Below are 17,834 nucleotides of genomic sequence, written 5' to 3' on the forward strand. Positions count from 1 at the left end.
AAACATGTTTAGTTTTGAAACTATCTATTACAGTTAGACCCTCTCAAAAGTAACGTAAGTAAGATAAATAATCACCTAATTTAAATTTAGATTATTTTATACTTATTTTATATTCCTAATTTTATAATTTAATCAAATAGTGATTCATATTTCATAGTAATGTTACATGGAGGATGGAATGGATTATAAAATCATAAGAGCTTTCTAGAATTTTTAGGATTTATTGTAGGTACAATTTTACAGGAAACTTTCTATAAGGGAATTTATTATAGGTAAAACAAATTGAAATCCCCAGAGTAGCTTGGGAAAGTCATTGATACTGATAATTCAATATTATTCTGAATACACGTATAGGATGTTGAGTAATTCTTTACCATATATTTTTAATATAATCAAATCATGTTACTCCTATTTAACCGTACATCTTGTACGCATGTAGCTTGTTGGTTCGCTTATCACGATTTCGTCTTTTGGCATTTGTTCTTTTGTTTCGGGTTATCGATTATGAAGCTACCGATTCAACTTGGAATGTTACGGAAAAATATTCTTTTATCATCATAAATTGGTAATTAATTATTAAATGTTACAAATATGTTTAACAAGCTTAAAAAAGATGTACCTACGTACTTAATATCAACTTAACAGATTATATAAATGCAAAGCATTACATAAGACGAAAAGATAAGAGATCCTGATAAGGCTCAAGAAAATTGTAATGCTCATCCAAAAGCGGAGTCTAATAGTTTTATATAGCAACAGACTATGCCTGAATGCACTAGCATCTAGTACCAACATCCGAAATTGATTACAACCTCGTAAATCTACCCATTTGGACCACGTTAGGTCTATATAAAAAGTTATCAAAAAACTCACTTACGTCATAGGGATAAATTTGGATCATTCCCACGTCATACTTTAATAATAATTGTTAGGTTTAATTACTTTATCCTCTAAGGAAAGTCGAGGCCGGACTCCCTTATAAGGAATAGTGATTGACTATGTACAGTACATACCTACATAGCTTGCTAGTGGCGCTTATAACACAAGTGATAAGACATAAAAAATACACGTCATATTTGCATAAATCGAAGCGAATTCCATACAACTTTAAAATAAAATTAAGTTATTAAAATGTTCCGTTTTTTATGGTAAGTTAATAATTCGTATAATAAATACGTTTACATAAATTAAGGTCGGTATATATATATATGTATAAAAAAAGACATGGAAATCATCTATAGTCAATTATCTCACAATCTATTTATTGTTTTATTAATCATATTCTAACCTTGCCATTTGAAAATCATACAAAAAGTGATGTGAATTGTACTCCGTGTATCTCATTAAAACAATCGCATTTTTGATCTAGATATATCTTACTAGGATATTTCTTCTATTCATAGATATATTAAAGTTATAATGAATCGTAATCTCATTAAACTTTGATCTGCTAGGTACTCCAGTATTTAAATGATTTTAATAGGCTTAAATTATGAGTAGTTTATCCACTTTACACTTATGCTGAAGAGAAAAGGTATGTCTACAATGTAGTTTGTAAGTGCATATATACTTACATCTTTTTTTATCTGTGCAATCATTGCTATTGAAATTCATAGAGCCATGAACTAAATTGTTTGCAAACATAAAACACATGCCTTACAATTGCCCTTAATTAACTCAAACAATTTTATTACATATTTTGAAAGATAGCTTTTAAATAACGTTAGACATGATATAATAAATAATCGCTGCTTGAAGTATTAATTTAACTTAGTAACTGTATTATCGTAGTTAAAAGAATGAAAGAAAATGCTATTTAGTTAAAGTAGGTACCTAGGTAGAAAACGCGGCTGGATGGAACACAGTGGGGTGAAGTAGAACAGAATTTTCCTACAGAATTTTCCTTTTTTGCAATGTTATTATCAGGGGCGTATTATTAAGCTGATATATACATCATGTTTTTCATTTGTAGCTTAATGGACTGAGAATGCTGAATAGGTAGCAACTTATAGATTAGAATATTATTTTTGAAAGAAAGACATCCAAATAGCACATCTGAGTAAAATCAACTCAAGCGATAAATTAAACAGCTTTATAAATCTCTCTTCAGTATCGTCAGTAATTTGTTACATTGTATGAGTTATGAATAAAAACCACTATTGAGTTCCGCTTATCACACGTCAACTAAGTCTACATTGATAGTTGACTGCAATAGTCTCTTTAATTGAAACAAAGTAACTAATTGTAATTAGTTTAAAATTAAAATATGCATAGAATATTCAGTAAACATTTTTTTATACCTGCATACATTATTGTATATTTCTGTAAATAACATTCGAGATTCATCAGTTTTTCCTTTAGTTAGAAATGTGTACCTACCTTGGTCCAGATAACAAATTAAAAAAAATGTACCTATTTGCTGTTTGCCTAACATTTATACCCGTAGTATTAATGTAGATGTATATTTATGTATATGACTAATGTGTGAATATCAATTCTTGTCCCATTACAAGTATACCTTCTATACAATTCTATACTACTAATATTATCATACTACGAGCTATGAATCCCGATGAGATCTGGCGCCAATAGTTACATGCGCGTTAACTAATCGTTTTCACAGCGAGCTATCGCAAACAAATGATATCTTAGACTTCCCAATAAATATTTCAAATGTTCTTACATATCCATTTGTCATATATTTATTAATTAACAAAAATAACTTGACTCGGTATTCAGGCCTCGGTTCGTTTCCAAGAAGGTATATTTGATCAGCCGTCCGATACGTTATAATATACACCAAATGCACATGGGCAACGAAGCAATACAAAAGAATAAAACGACGTCACATTCTGATGTCCTTTTTGCCTTTTATTCTGTACGAGTTGGAAGAACACACGATGTTTCGGGAATCGTGGTCGTTGTGTTTGCAGACCTCTACATAGCATTAAGTATAGGACCTGTATACAACATTAGAATGTTACCTGGAACATCACGACCTGCACACCATTGCCTCCGGTATTTCGTCGTACCTATTTTGGTATTTACCGTTTGTGCCGTGTACCTGCAAAATTGTCCGCACGGATTCTATCCACTTATTGGCAATTACCATGTACCTTTGTAAGTAAACTGTATATATCTAATATTCTGGAAAAACTGAAATTTTTAGGAATCATATAAACATTTTCATTTAATTCTTTATTTTTATTTGGATGTGTTTATGAGTTTTCTTTTTATCATCTTAGGTAATCAAATCTGTGGCATACCTTTAAGCAAGTTGAGCAAGTTGAAATTGGAATAGGATGATAAAGTATCTAAAAAATATGATGATTTATAATTCAGTCATAAATTCACATCTCATAGATTTTAAGAATTTTGATACTATTTGAAGCTATGCAGTATGATGATGAGGACAAAATGAGGGTCTTCCGGCGTAGAGTGAAGGTTCCTTCCTTTAAGAGCAGCTCTTAGGCTATATTTTGCCATCAGGCGTAATTGTGTTCAAGGAGCACAAAAGAGCAACTATGGAGTTGTTTCTTGCCGGTTCTTCTCCATAGATACTGCTTTCCGAATCGGTGGTAAATGTAAAAAAAAATATGTAATGACGATTCAAACTGCTTCTAGAAGAAGTCTAATTATTGAATAAATAAATGTTTAGGTTTAAGTTATCTATTTTACTAATTACAATATATACCTACTGTTAAAATACTGTCATACATCTTAATACGCTTAATTATCACAAGATCTCATCTTCTATAGGGGAAATTAAAGGCATGGCTTGTTCATTCGAGCGCTTTAAAGTTTAAATCAGAACAGCGGCCGTCAGTCGGTGACATCACGACTGGCGCCGATCCGCACCAATTGTCAACAATTGTCTCGTGCCTAGACGAAATACGTTCCTATAACTTACTATCTACATAATTGAATTACATAATGGGTAGTCTACGTACTGTCTAAATTATATGGTCCGGTGAATAAGTGATAACTGATAACCAATTAAAAATGTAACGGATTGACAATTTACATAAAACAAGATCTCCTTTATCACATTATTATGGGTGAATGCAAAGTATCCTTGTTATATCTGTGTCAAAAAATCAGTGAAAAAAAATAGAATACCTAAGTACATAGTTGCAACTTCTCTAGGAAAGGCTCAGCGCAAAGTTCGCCGTATTGCACTTGCGATCTTTAATCTTTATAGTTTTGAGTATCATTATTTATATGAATATCGAACGCAGCAGGTTGTCATAATCCAACAGTGAAGTGTTTTTTGTGTTATTGCTTAATAGCTGCAGAGCAGACTGCAGATACTTCTATTTTCTAATCCCTTCTTTATTGTTTGAGTAGCTACCTATACTAGACACACTAGTAAAATATAGTCGCCTGTCAGAATCTCCTATAGTTCTTTAGCTTTTATTTTTAATCAGGTATTCTACATTCTTCATTAGGTAGGCTTCTTCAGTAGGTAGGTATATGGATACTATATTTTTACAACAAAAATTGCAAATACCTAATGCAACTTTTTTAATCGATTTAACCGTTTCCGATTGGCAAATATCCTATAACAAATATATTTATAATTTCGCCTTCCAAAAAAAAAAAAATAGGCTGCCAATTGAATCAAGTAAAACATCTGGCAAAAGGGCATCGTTCCCAATCAGACAACGTATTTGCATCAATTAGTTGACTCTTTCAGTCAAATGCAACGAAATCTGATATACACTACAATTTGTGGTCAGTGCCTTGTTGTCCTTTAATTGGGTACGGACTGATGACAGCTGAAAGCTCATTTATCAACTGATTTCAGAAGCAATAGGTACTCATTTTGAATAAACTAACTTTCCGCCCGTGGCTTCGCCCGAGTATGACTGCAGGAAAAAGAGATGTTTCAACGGTGTGTAGCGTAGTGTAGCTTTTTTTATACCTCTCTCAATTACCTACTACCTTAGAATATATTGTATTCTAAGCCTACTAGCTACTTACTACCTTACTAGCTGACCCAACAGATATTTTTGTTCAGAAAATAAAAGGTGTTCTGTCCTCGCGCAAACTTTCAAATACGTGAAGTTAAAGTTTAAAGGAAACCGTTTTTTTTTTAATTTGTGACGCAAATTTCGTTTCATTTCCACTTTCATAATATCTTTTTAATGACATTAAAAAAGATAACAAAGTAAAATAAGCACAGCACAAATAGAATCCTAAATATTATCTAATAGCACATTTAACAAACAATGAAGAGTATAAGATCAGTTTTGTCAGAGCAGTGTTTAAATTAGGTGGGTACCTACCTACCGCGTAAGTTTCGGAGATATGTACTTACTATAAAAAGTATTTCTCAAAATTTTAAAGTAAAATAAGTACGATACAATTTAGTTGTATCTTTATGTATAATTGAACGTTAAAACACAACACAAGATAAACAGCGAAGGCACATATCCAAAGATGCACACAAAAATAAATTAAGGAAAATCCTAATTAAAATTCACCGAGCAAAAAACCAAACGCCGAAGTTGTTGTAAATGAGAATAGTGTTTTTGCACAGAAATTTACCTTCCTGGACGGAAATATATTTTTGTAACACTTCCCAGAACAGATTTGAATATGATCATCCGATTAATAAAAAATATAAAACTATAATAACTAGTAAAGTATTTGAAATAATTATAAATGTGTGTTGTTGTGTTTGTCTTTTTTATGTCCAATATCACTTTTTTAATATGATTAATGTGTCTATAGATACTTAGAAGGCATCATTATGAGGAAAGACAACAACTGCTTATGCGTTTATAGACACCTCTAGATACCTACCCATTTTTCATATCAATTTATTTAAAAGTTCGATATACGTAACGTATATTCCTGCTACTATTTCCAACCCATCCGGGGTTGACTTACTCGCATAGGTAAGGATCAAGATACGGGCCTCCCGCTCCCCCACTCACGGAACGAAACACAGTAGCTTTGCATGCTACTTTTTGGTGTGGTATACCTTTCCCGGTGCAAGCTAGCCCAATTCATGATGCAGCAACGAAGCGTGCTCGACTCCCACATTCTAAATATTATGTATTCGTTATTATGTGTTTTTTCTTTATTCTGATTTTCATTGTGATCACTAAGTAATAGATTACGGATATTCCGCTATTTTGTTAAACGCTCAGACTAGGTGTATTTATCATACTATTCATAACTGGCTCTGTGCCAAAAACTTGTTGCTAATCCAGAAGTATATTGGTGTGATACAGCGTAAATAATTTGATGCATTTATCTTTTATTACTTTCAGTTTTTATAATATTAATAATTAATAATCTCTTCAGCGTAAATCAAACTTATTTTGATAGAGTCTAGAGAACATTGTAGGTACTTATACTAAAATGATTTTTAAAAAATGTAGGTAAGAATAATTTAAGTATAGCAGAATTTTCATTTCGGTAAAAAAGTAGAGGTAATGAAAAACGCCTAGTTATCACTACATATTATTATACTAGCTTCCGCCCGCGACTCCGTCCGCGCGGATGTTGGTCTTCGCGTGGATGGTTTAATTATCAATTTTGAGTACCTAACTCTGACAATGACATCTTATAAATATCATAAACCCAAATACGGCTAGGCCTATAATAATATATGCAACGTGTGTTCGCGGTTCTACAGAACAACGTCTATGGATAAAACTCAAAAATTAAGATAATTTTTTTTCTGCGTATTTTTCCAGGATAAAAAGTATCCTGTTTTACGCCCAGGATAATAAGGTATAATTATACCAAGTTTCATCGAAATCGAACCGTTAGTTTTCGCGTGATGTCGTCACATACAGACAGACAGACAAACAGACAGACAGACAGACAGACAAAAATGTTTTTAATCACATATTTGGGTTTAGTATCGATCCAGTAACACCCCCTGCTATTTATTTTTTCAATATTTTCAATGTACAGAATTGACCCTTCTACAGATTTATTATATGTATAGATTATATGTATAGTATCTATAATATAAAACAAAGTCGCTTTCTCTATCCCTATGTCTCTTTGTATGCTTAAATCTTTAAAACTATAACGCAACGGATTTTGATGCGGTTTTTTTAATAGATAGAGTGATTCAAGAGGAAGGTTTTAGCCTACTTTTAGTTTAGTACAGTACTTACTAGTTTATTAGGTTTTAGACAATGCGGGCGAAGCCGCGGGCGGTAAGCTAGTAAACTACAAGAATTCATGTGATGCAACAAATAAATAGATATTATACGTATTTGCTCATATTAATTAAATATTATATACCTACCTACTTGCCTATTATATTTTCATATTATAATTTACTTCTGCAATAGATATAATTTATAAATAATACTTATAAACTGTTAAAGTAGGTATAGGTAACTGCCTACTGATATAAATATAGTTTATTATTACCGATATTAATTTTAAACAAATGACCGCAATGGTCTATTTATTTAAAATATTAACCAGATGTGTCAAAATTGGGTAATCCTGCGGAAGTTTGCTAGCCATATAGTACACCGTTAAAGCGGTCAATGTACGCGTTTAGTATCGGAAACCGTAGGCACCTACTGAAAAATAGGATATAACTACAATTTCGATAATGGAACATTTTGAATTAAATATGTATGTTTTTTTACATAAATAAAAATTAAAAAATATACTTGAAATGAGAAGCACACATTTTTAAACAAATCTCAATTTATATCCCTTTCGACCTTTCGTAGTAACTTCTTAGGACGTTATTGATGACTACATTTGTCTTAGAGCAGGGGTTCCCATACCTTTTTCAGCTCGCGGTGTTATTTCATGTTAAGTTTTTTATCGCGGTGCCCTACCCACCCAACCTAGCTATTTGAAAAGGAAACAGTCGATATAGGTAAATACAAGTACAATACAAGAATTTAAAAATATTATCTCAATTTCTTTAATGTAAAATAATTTAAAGGGGAATCAAAAAGTAAGGTTTAAGAAAAACAAAAATAAAACACGATAAAGGCCATGCGCACGACGTAAGTAGGCATCCTTTAGGCATCTATCGTTCCAAAGAGAATACAAATACTACGGGTTGTAGCCAAGATGTAGCCAAGGTGTAACTTTAAAATCTTGTATGTCATTTTACGACGCTATTTTTCTACCGATTCGAGCGCTCAAAAGAAGTAGGTACTCGCGAATATAAGCACATCGACCCACGGCGCCCCTCTAACTTTCTACGGCGCACCAAGGGCCCGCGCCGTGGTGCACAGTTTGAGAACACCTGTAGACTTTTGTTAACCCTTATTAAAACGCTGGGAGCTATACTTCCCACGTCTCAGATTGAAGTAAATCGTGTTTTATTTTTATATGCTTAAACCTAATGCAGTGTAATATTTATCTACGGAATCTTAGGGCCACTTGCAGCAATACTTTAAATCGAGATTTACTGAAACAAAAACTCGATTTAGGTCTACATCTGATTTAACGTCTTGCTCATTATGATTTAGCTTAAAATCTCGATTTAAATTGGCGTCAAAGTTAAACCGGCGTGTAGGTCGGTTTATAGTTGTTAAATCTCGATTTTATTGACAGATAACGTTATTGTAGATTTGTTCTTTCTTTTATTACGTGAAAATGGATTTATTAGCTTTAACAGTGGCGTACAATGATAATGATTTGTTATCAGACGATGACGAGCTAATCGTGCAATATTTAGAAACCCCGTTTTTCTCTCGAAGAGTCTATAATGGAAGTGATTTATATAGCACGTTACGAGATGACGAATTCTTGAAAAGATTCCGGTTAAGTAAACGCAGTGCAACATTCCTGCTTGATAAAATTATTCATAATTTTCCAAATACTTTCAACAGGTAAGCTGTGAATAAACATGTACCTACTAGACTAGAATCCATCCGCCTTCAACTAACCTAAATAAAATGTATGGGTAAAAATACTATTAATACCTAAAAATACCAAACGACACTCGAACCCAAACTTCATTTTATTTTTTCAGAAATGCTGTATCCCCAATGAACCAGCTTCTATGCACCCTGAGATATTATGCTACTGGTAGTCAATTAACAGCTTGTGGAGATGTTATTGGAGCTCATGAGTCCACTGCCTGTAGAATATTGCATCGAGTAACACATGCAATTGCTTCTTTATATTCAGAGTTTATTAAAATGCCTGTTACTGTTGATGAACAAAACAATGTTGTGGCAAAGTTTTATGATATAGCAAAATTTCCCCGTTGTATTGGTGCTATAGATTGTACACATATAAAAATTTTATCTCCGGGTATGTTGAAATATCTTTGTTCTGTTTTTGTTTGCATGTCTATAAATATTAAATATCCAGATTATATAATATGTAACATGTTCTCTTATCAACAGGTGGTGATTATGCTGAAATTTATAGGAATCGAAAGGGCTATTTTTCCATTAATACCCAGTGCATATGCTCGGCTAATTTACTTTTCCTAGATGTAGTGGCTCGTTGGCATGGTTCAGTACACGATGCTAACATTTGGGACAACTGTGCACAAAAGAGAAACTTTGTTCAAGTAGGTATTTTCATCCAATATTAAAAAATTAAGTGAAATATATCTGCACTATCTGGCACCACTCTCTTATTATAACATTACTTACCTAATGTATGTCAGAAATTAACATTAATAAATATTAAATACTATTGAAGTAAATTTTTATTATTCATCTAAGGAAAGTACTACAAACTGAATTTCACACGCAATTTTAAATGCTGTTACTTACTACTTTTCAGGGAGTTTACAATGAAAAATTATTGGTTGGGGATAGTGGTTATTCTCAGACCAGATACATGATGACACCACTGCCTGAAAATACACCTAGTACAAGAGGTGAAAAATTATACCAGGAGTCTCAAATAAGAACTCGAAATGTAATAGAGAGAACGTTTGGTATTTGGAAGAGAAGATTCCCTATTCTTTCAAAAGGAATAAATGTTAAATTACGAAGAGTGCCAGGTAAAACTATTTCCATACCTTAGCGGGTTGCAGACCAAGAGCTAAAATCAAATCAGCTTGGTTTGCTTAGCCGAGTTCTATACATTTGTAATTGCAGTCTGCTGCATCTATGTTACCTTGCTATACATTTTTTGACCTTTATTTATAAAATATCTCACTTATCATTTTACAGGTATCATTGTTGCTACTGCAGTTCTACATAATATTGCAATTTTACAAAAGGATTCAGAACCACCTACAGATGAAGATATACCACATATACCTGATATACCAATAGCAATACCAACAAACTCCAGAACTTTGTCCAGAAGTATAGCCGGCAACATTGAACGAACATTATTAATTAATGAATATTTTGCAAGATTATAATTAGATGGATAAATACAAAACAAAATAAAAAATAAATAAATTCATTGTTTTTTATTTAATTCTAATGCATATTTTTCTTTGAGATATTCCAGCTCCATTTTATTTTTTTTGTTCATTAACATATCAGAGAACTTTTTTTCATGGAAACACTTTCCAGAGAATTATTACATGTCATGGTAAACACACATATTATTTAAATTGCACTAAATGATCGCACAAGTATTTCAAATTTTATCTATAACTGATTTATTATTGAAATACACAGATGTAGACCATTATGTAACCAATCGTTTTTATTTAACGTAAAAAAAATATTTTCGCCTAACAAAAACACTTTCAGACTTCACACTTTATAGAAAGACGCAAATAAATTATAAGTCCAACTGTGAATGGCTTTCCTAAGTGTAACGAATTCGATATGATCTATGAATATGACACATAAGTCAGTTTTCCATTGGTTTTCCACTATCTTTCGTATTTAATCTATGGTGCTTGTTTTTGTCGCGTGCTATTGGTTAATAAAAATCTATGTAATTGTGATTGGCTATAATAAAGTGCAGGTAATATTTTAGCCAATCTGAAGTTTCAACCTTTATGAATATTGAATAGAAAGCAAACCATTTAGTGTGCTGTGCTAACATGGCGAATTTTCTTGGTCATCAACATCATTAATAGTAGCAAGTTGAGAATTGGGAATTTGTTATGGGATTTTTCTCAGCAATTGCAATATTTTACTTTTTTGACAAATTTTATTTCCTGCACTTAACTTAGTTGTTGTTTATAAAAATGAGCGTCGACGCATACGGACCGAGCTCTCAAACGCTCACGTTTCTGGATACTGAGGAGACAGATCTTATTGGTGCTGATACTCAGGGTTCTGAATTTGAATTTACTGACTTTACTTTACCTTCACAAAGTCAAACGCAAGCCTCTCAACATGACCACGGTTTAGCTTCGTCAAACCAGGTAAATGTATTGTATTTACATAACCTAATTATGGCTTAAGTTGATCGCTTACGTGACTTACAAGTTGTTGTAAATTTTAGGTCAACGGCTTAGGAAGATCCGATCTAACTTCGAAATTATCAAGTGTAACTAATGCAATAGCAGAATTGCAATTCGAGGAAGATGATGAAGCTCTGTATAGCAGCAAAGAGTTGCCTGATCATGCATGCAAATATTGTGGCATACACGACCCAGCCACTGTTGTTATGTGCAACATCTGTAGTAAATGGTAAATTACATTCACTATACACATGTTATTTTGTTTTCCCCATGTACCATAAAAAAATATGGAAACAATTGAAGTGCACAATAAATATTCTGACTACCTAGATTAAAATCTAAGGTACCTATATTTTTTTTATTGAAAAAAGAACTAATGTACGATAAACATGACAGTAAATAACAACACAATGTTATGAAACAAGAAGTAGGGAAGACTTTGGAATTTGTTATGAAACGAGAAAAAGAAGAAGTTTTGGAATATAATGTAAAATATAAATTTCTATTGCAACATGATTTTCCATTCCTTTTAAAAATTTAATCAAGGTCAAAGCAATCTTATCCAACCATGTTAATTCTACAAAAGTATTGCACGATGAATTCATAAGTAATTCAAGTGAGTAATAGAAGTAAACTGTAAAACTTAGATTTGATTATAATTTGTATATAGGTTCTGTAATGGACGTGGCAATACATCAGGGTCCCACATAATTAACCATTTAGTGAGAGCAAAACACAAGGAAGCTGCATTACACCGTGACGGCCCTTTGGGAGAGACCTTACTTGAGTGTTATTCTTGTGGAGCTCGGAATGTTTTTGTTCTGGGATTTATACCAGCGAAAGCGGATTCCGTTGTTGTGCTTCTGTGCCGGTGAGTTGACAATTTATGTACTTTTGATAATGAAGTAATTGGTTATTGAGTAGTAAATATTTGTAAATTTACTAGGTATGATGTACAAAATAATGTAAGCTATATTATAAAACATAATATAATATAATTATCTCTTATTACTTAATTCAATTTGTAACATTTTTTTGGCTTATCATGCTCCTTGTTAATTGAGTATGGCGTGATAAGTACCTACCTAAAGCATGCACGCTCTGGCGCAAAAGGTTCAAGGCGCTCTGCAGGTTCAAGTCCCACCTCGTGATTGAATTTTTTATATTCTTTATAAATTTATATGCATGCTCTATCAATTAGAATTATAGAACAATTTATTATAAATAATAAAATATTTTAGACAACCTTGTGCTGCACAAAGTTCGCTGAAAGATATGAATTGGGATCAAGAGCAATGGAAACCGTTGATATGTAAGTGTTGTGTATAACATGTATATATATATTTTTTGTTTTATGAAAATGTTAGTATATTACTAATGAAAATGTAAGTGTAATGTAATTGATAAGAAAAAATTATTTACAGCGGATCGGGCTTTCCTATCCTGGCTCGTTAAAGTACCATCTGAAGCTGAACAAATGAGAGCTCGCCAGGTATGTATAAATATAAAAATGAGCTCCTTAGGGCAATAATTATTTTAATTTAATTAAACGCATAAATTGAAAAAGCCCTTATCTCTACATAGCTTTATGAAGTAATTATATATGAAAAATACAGTTATCTGATACAAATTTTGATATTTTGTGTGAAATTACGAATGAATACGATTTATTGTAAATTTGATAATTTCAGGTAACACCACAACAAATTGGACGACTCGAAGAGCTTTGGAGAGATAATGTGGACGCCACATTCCAAGATTTGGAGAAACCAGGAGTTGATGAAGAGCCACATCAAGTGTTGTTGAGGTATATATTTAGTACATATTTACAATAGACAATTGATATATCTAAATTACTAAAATACATACCAAATTTCTAAAAATATTTCTGTTATTAATTGACTAAATATTTGTGTTTTCTAAATCTGTCTTCATCCATTTGGTTCTTTTGTTAATAAAAAAAGAGAGACATCTCTCTCATTGCATCAGCTTGTTAGAATAAGAACTTGGTGATATGAGTATCTGCATAAAGTTAGTAGCAAGACCTAAGTGATGTTTACCCTTGAATTTATATTTTTTGGTTTTTATGGCATTCAAATGCTTTATAAATATAAATTTTTGATGCTTACCCTTTACATATATATATTTAAACAGTCATTAAAATAATTTTATTGCCTTAAAATCCTCCATCTTTTACTTACTAACAATGAAATTACATTTACAGATATGAAGACGGGTATCAATATCAAAATATATTTGGTCCTTTGGTTAAATTAGAAGCTGATTACGACAAAAGATTAAAGGAGTCACAAACGCAAGAAGGAATTGAAGTCCGTTGGGATGTGGGACTCAATAAGAAAACAATTGCTTACTTCACTTTGGCTAAAACTGACAGTGATATGAAACTCATGCATGGTGATGAATTGAGATTGAGGTAAGGCATAAAACAAGAATAACAGTCATATCAATTAAAATAGTCCTATAAATGTTTATTACATATCACATATTTTCATCATTAACATATAAATCTATCATACATATTGTATACTTTGTTGATACAAAAATAAAAATTTAATTGATGAAAAGTAAATGTTATACAAATTACGGAAATTATTACTTTATTCTTAAATTAGTCTTGTAAATATATTTAATATTTTGTCATTGACATTGCAGGTATATTGGAGAACTTCACAAAGCGTGGTCAGGCGTGGGTCACGTGATAAAGGTGCCAGACAACTACGGCGACGATGTAGGGCTTGAGTTGAAAAGCGGCGCCGGCGCACCACTCGACTGCACTTCCAATTTTGTGGTCGATTTTATATGGAAGAGCACGTCTTTTGATCGGTAAATTAAAATTCTAGTTAAATTCGATTCAAACTTATTGCTTATTCCATAATAATTTTAACAACATTATTAAAAAAACAGGAACAATTATATATCTATATCTATCTACAAATATCTAAATCTGTTCACATACAGTTAAAATAGAATATATTTGAAATGTGTAATTTTTATATTAAATTGAGTAAAATACATTCCAGAATGCAACTAGCTTTACGCAAATTCGCGGTGGATGACTCGTCTGTATCGGGGTACATCTACCGCCGTCTACTCGGCCATGAAGTGGAGGAAGTTCTGTTCCGTGTTCATTTACCGAAACATTTCAGCGCACCTAATCTACCCGATCTTAATAGATCACAGGTAATAATTGTTTTATTTACAATTTTTTTAGACATTTCATAAATTTTAGAAAAAAACTTTATTGCTGTTTAACGGGTTAAGATCTCGTAAATGTTTTATACCTCCATATGTAGAGATTATGTTACTCATTTTGTGTTAAAAATTAAAATGCAGACATTTTTCAAGTTTCTTTGCATCAGTAGCAGTAGAAGAGTTGTGAATGTTGAAATTAAGAAGCTGAATTTAACTACTGCACAATATTAATATAGAGAATGTTTCTTTTACAGGTATATGCTGTGAAACACGCACTTCAACGCCCCTTATCGTTGATCCAAGGTCCTCCCGGCACAGGTAAAACTGTTACATCGGCGACTATTGTATATCAGCTTGTAAGACAAAATGGTGGACCTGTTCTCGTATGTGCGCCATCAAACACAGCGGTTGACCAGCTTACTGAGAAGATCCATCGAACTGGACTGAAAGTAGTTAGATTATGTGCCAAGTCGCGTGAAGCAATGGAGTCCTCGGTATCATTTTTAGCACTACACGAACAAGCACGTGCTTTGGGTTCAGCAGATAGTGAATTGCGCAAGTTAACTAGATTAAAGGAAGAAGCCGGGGAACTGTCGGCGGCTGATGAAAGAAGATATAGAGCATTGCGTAGAGCGGCAGAACGTAGACTTCTCGATGCTGCCGATGTTGTTTGTACAACTTGCGTCGGAGCGGGCGATCCTAGAGTTGCTCGCATGCGATTTCAATCTATTCTCATCGACGAGGGCATGCAATCTACGGAACCTGAATGCATGGTACCCGTTGTTCTTGGTGCTAGACAACTTATACTGGTAGGAGATCACTGTCAGTTGGGCCCGGTCGTAATGTGTAAAAAGGCGGCGAAAGCTGGTCTCAGTCAAAGTCTTTTCGAAAGATTAGTTGTTCTTGGAATTCGTCCATTCCGCCTTGAAGTTCAATATCGCATGCATCCAGAACTTTCGCGATTCCCCTCAGATTTCTTTTATGAAGGATCGCTTCAGAATGGCGTCAGCGCTGAAGAGAGACGCCTTCACAAAATTGATTTTCCTTGGCCGAGACCCGATAGACCTATGTTTTTCTATGTAACACAAGGACAAGAAGAAATCGCGGGATCAGGGACATCTTATCTGAATCGTACTGAAGCCGCCAATGTGGAAAAATTAACAACTCGCTTCTTAAAAGCCGGTGTCAGACCTGAGCAAATAGGCATCATTACACCTTATGAAGGACAACGATCTTATTTAGTGCAACATATGCAGTACCAAGGAAGTTTGCACGCCAAATTATACCAAGAGATCGAGGTCGCCAGCGTCGACGCTTTCCAAGGTCGTGAAAAAGACATCATAATCATGTCGTGCGTCCGTTCTAACGAGCATCAAGGAATTGGATTTTTAAGCGACCCGCGCCGTTTGAACGTAGCTCTAACCCGCGCAAAATATGGTCTCATCGTGGTCGGCAACCCAAAAGTTTTAAGTAAACAGCCACTGTGGAACCATCTGCTGGCGTTTTACAAGGAGCGTCGCGTGTTAACCGAAGGGCCCCTGTCCAACCTGAAAGAATCCGCAATACAGTTTGCGAAGCCGAAGAAACTGGTGAACGCCCAGAACCCCGGGTCGCACTTCATGTCGACGTCCATGTTCGACGCGCGCGAGGCGATGGTGCCGGGCTCGGTGTACGACCGCGCGCGGCCGCTGCGCGACCCGCTCGCGTACGTGGGCCCGGAGCGCGCCGCCATGCTGCACGCGCCCGTGCCGCCCGCCGCCTTCTCGGCGCACCGCGGCCTGCAGCGCCCGCCCGCCGCCGGCCTGCAGCGCGGCGGCAGGAAGCGGCCGCCGCGCCTGTCGCAGGAGCCGCTGTCGCAGCAGCCGCCGCTGTCGCTGTCGCAGGGCGCGTCGCAGCCGGACTTCAGCCAGGAGTCGGCCGCGCCGGACTGCCCGTCGCAGCCGGACGGGCTGCTGTCTCAAGACTCCACGTACCAGGGCGGGTTCCGCGCGCGATGCAGCCAGTACTGAGAGCAGCGGGCGGACCGCCGCGGGCCGCGCCGCTTCAGCCGACCTCGCTCCCTCGGGGAGACACGGGACCGACGAGAGACGCCGACGCACCGTGAACCGGACCGACGCCCGCCCGGCGCCGGGTGACAGACGCTCCCCGGGCCCGAGGGCGCGCGGCGAGGGGCCTGCCTCGCCCCGGTCGCGCCGGCGGCGGGATCGCGAGCAGCTCCCCGCCCGAACATCTCGAGAGTGTAGTGCACCTTACGACACGGGCTAGGTTTACATTTCATCGTTACGGGGATAGTATATTGAATGTTCGACCTCCATTCATTTGTTATATTGAGCGTTTCGATATCAGTGGTCGTAAATAGTCATGCGAATTAAGTCGATGTGACGACCATCAAGCACAAACTAAAAATTTATGTTCCCACATTATTCTAATAATCTCTTTGTACCCTTCGAATCGTACGGGGTACGAGAATCATTAAATCGCCCATTAAAAAGTATGTAGGTTTATTATTTCTATATTATTTTAAAAAAACAAAAAAAAATATCAATTAGCCAGTTAGCATTATTCATAAGGGCATTGTAAGTGGTTTATGTTCATTTCGCTATCACTCATATTATTGACATTAACAAATTGTTAAGTCAGAATCTTCTAGACAATATATCAGCAATAAATACTTCATTGTTTTTCCTTCTACAATTTAACCTATATAAACGTTTCTTTAACACATGCTTACTCCTAAAATTTATTCTACCGAATGTTAAGTGAGAGCTTTCATGTGATATGTATTTAATTTTTCGAGACTATTTTAACTTACCTACGCAATGTATCAAATTATCTATTAACAATTTCCTGCCCTTAATAGACATTTAGAGAAATAGATATTATACGAAATAGTAATTTTATATAATTCTATAGACGTGTTGATCAAATTCGTTATTGAAAAATTTAAAGTTAATATTTTTTTTTTGTAGAAAATGAAATTATGAAAACCGTTTGTTCAATGATTTGTGATTTTAATAAAATCGAATGCCTAAAAATAACTTTTTAAGTGTAAAACTGTTTAGTATAAAATATATTGACGTTTTTCCTGTTACTTTTATGAAATTTCCTTGTTTTTATAAGAACTTATTTTATATTGTGAGGGAAAATCAATAAAGGTTCTATCATCAATATCTTGTTTTATTTATTTTTCAAATCGAACCCGTGGTTCCGATCGGCGCGTTCAACCAACCATACAAACAAATTCATCAGCTTTATAATATAAGTAGTAATAGAGAGA

The 17,834-nt window shown here is 34.6% G+C and overlaps 2 protein-coding genes across 3 annotated transcripts; both read left to right on the forward strand.

Moving 5' to 3' along the window:
- The first annotated feature begins 8,378 nt into the window (after positions 1-8,378).
- Positions 8,379-10,421, forward strand: LOC123698329 (putative nuclease HARBI1). Of its 2 annotated transcripts, XM_045644913.1 has the most exons (6): positions 8,379-8,435; positions 8,560-8,837; positions 8,981-9,264; positions 9,360-9,529; positions 9,748-9,970; positions 10,143-10,421. In XM_045644913.1, exons 2-6 carry the CDS (start codon positions 8,602-8,604, stop codon positions 10,337-10,339), a joined length of 1,110 nt encoding a protein of 369 aa, XP_045500869.1. In that variant the 5' UTR covers positions 8,379-8,435; positions 8,560-8,601; the 3' UTR covers positions 10,340-10,421. The 2 variants fall into 2 exon arrangements, with proteins under 2 accessions (XP_045500869.1, XP_045500868.1); XM_045644912.1 differs by lacking the exon at positions 8,379-8,435 and having other exon boundaries at positions 8,459-8,837.
- Positions 10,422-10,942: 521 nt separating this feature from the next.
- Positions 10,943-17,725, forward strand: LOC123698327 (regulator of nonsense transcripts 1). Its single transcript, XM_045644910.1, has 10 exons — positions 10,943-11,305; positions 11,386-11,573; positions 12,015-12,215; positions 12,586-12,656; positions 12,769-12,836; positions 13,036-13,151; positions 13,569-13,778; positions 14,018-14,188; positions 14,386-14,545; positions 14,812-17,725. The coding sequence occupies exons 1-10, from the start codon at positions 11,126-11,128 to the stop codon at positions 16,564-16,566; spliced, it is 3,120 nt and encodes a 1,039-aa protein (XP_045500866.1). The 5' UTR covers positions 10,943-11,125; the 3' UTR covers positions 16,567-17,725.
- The last annotated feature ends 109 nt before the right edge of the window (positions 17,726-17,834 follow it).

The sequence above is a fragment of the Colias croceus genome, chromosome 16, assembly GCF_905220415.1.
Source record: "Colias croceus chromosome 16, ilColCroc2.1".
NCBI classification, from domain to species: domain Eukaryota; kingdom Metazoa; phylum Arthropoda; class Insecta; order Lepidoptera; family Pieridae; genus Colias; species Colias croceus.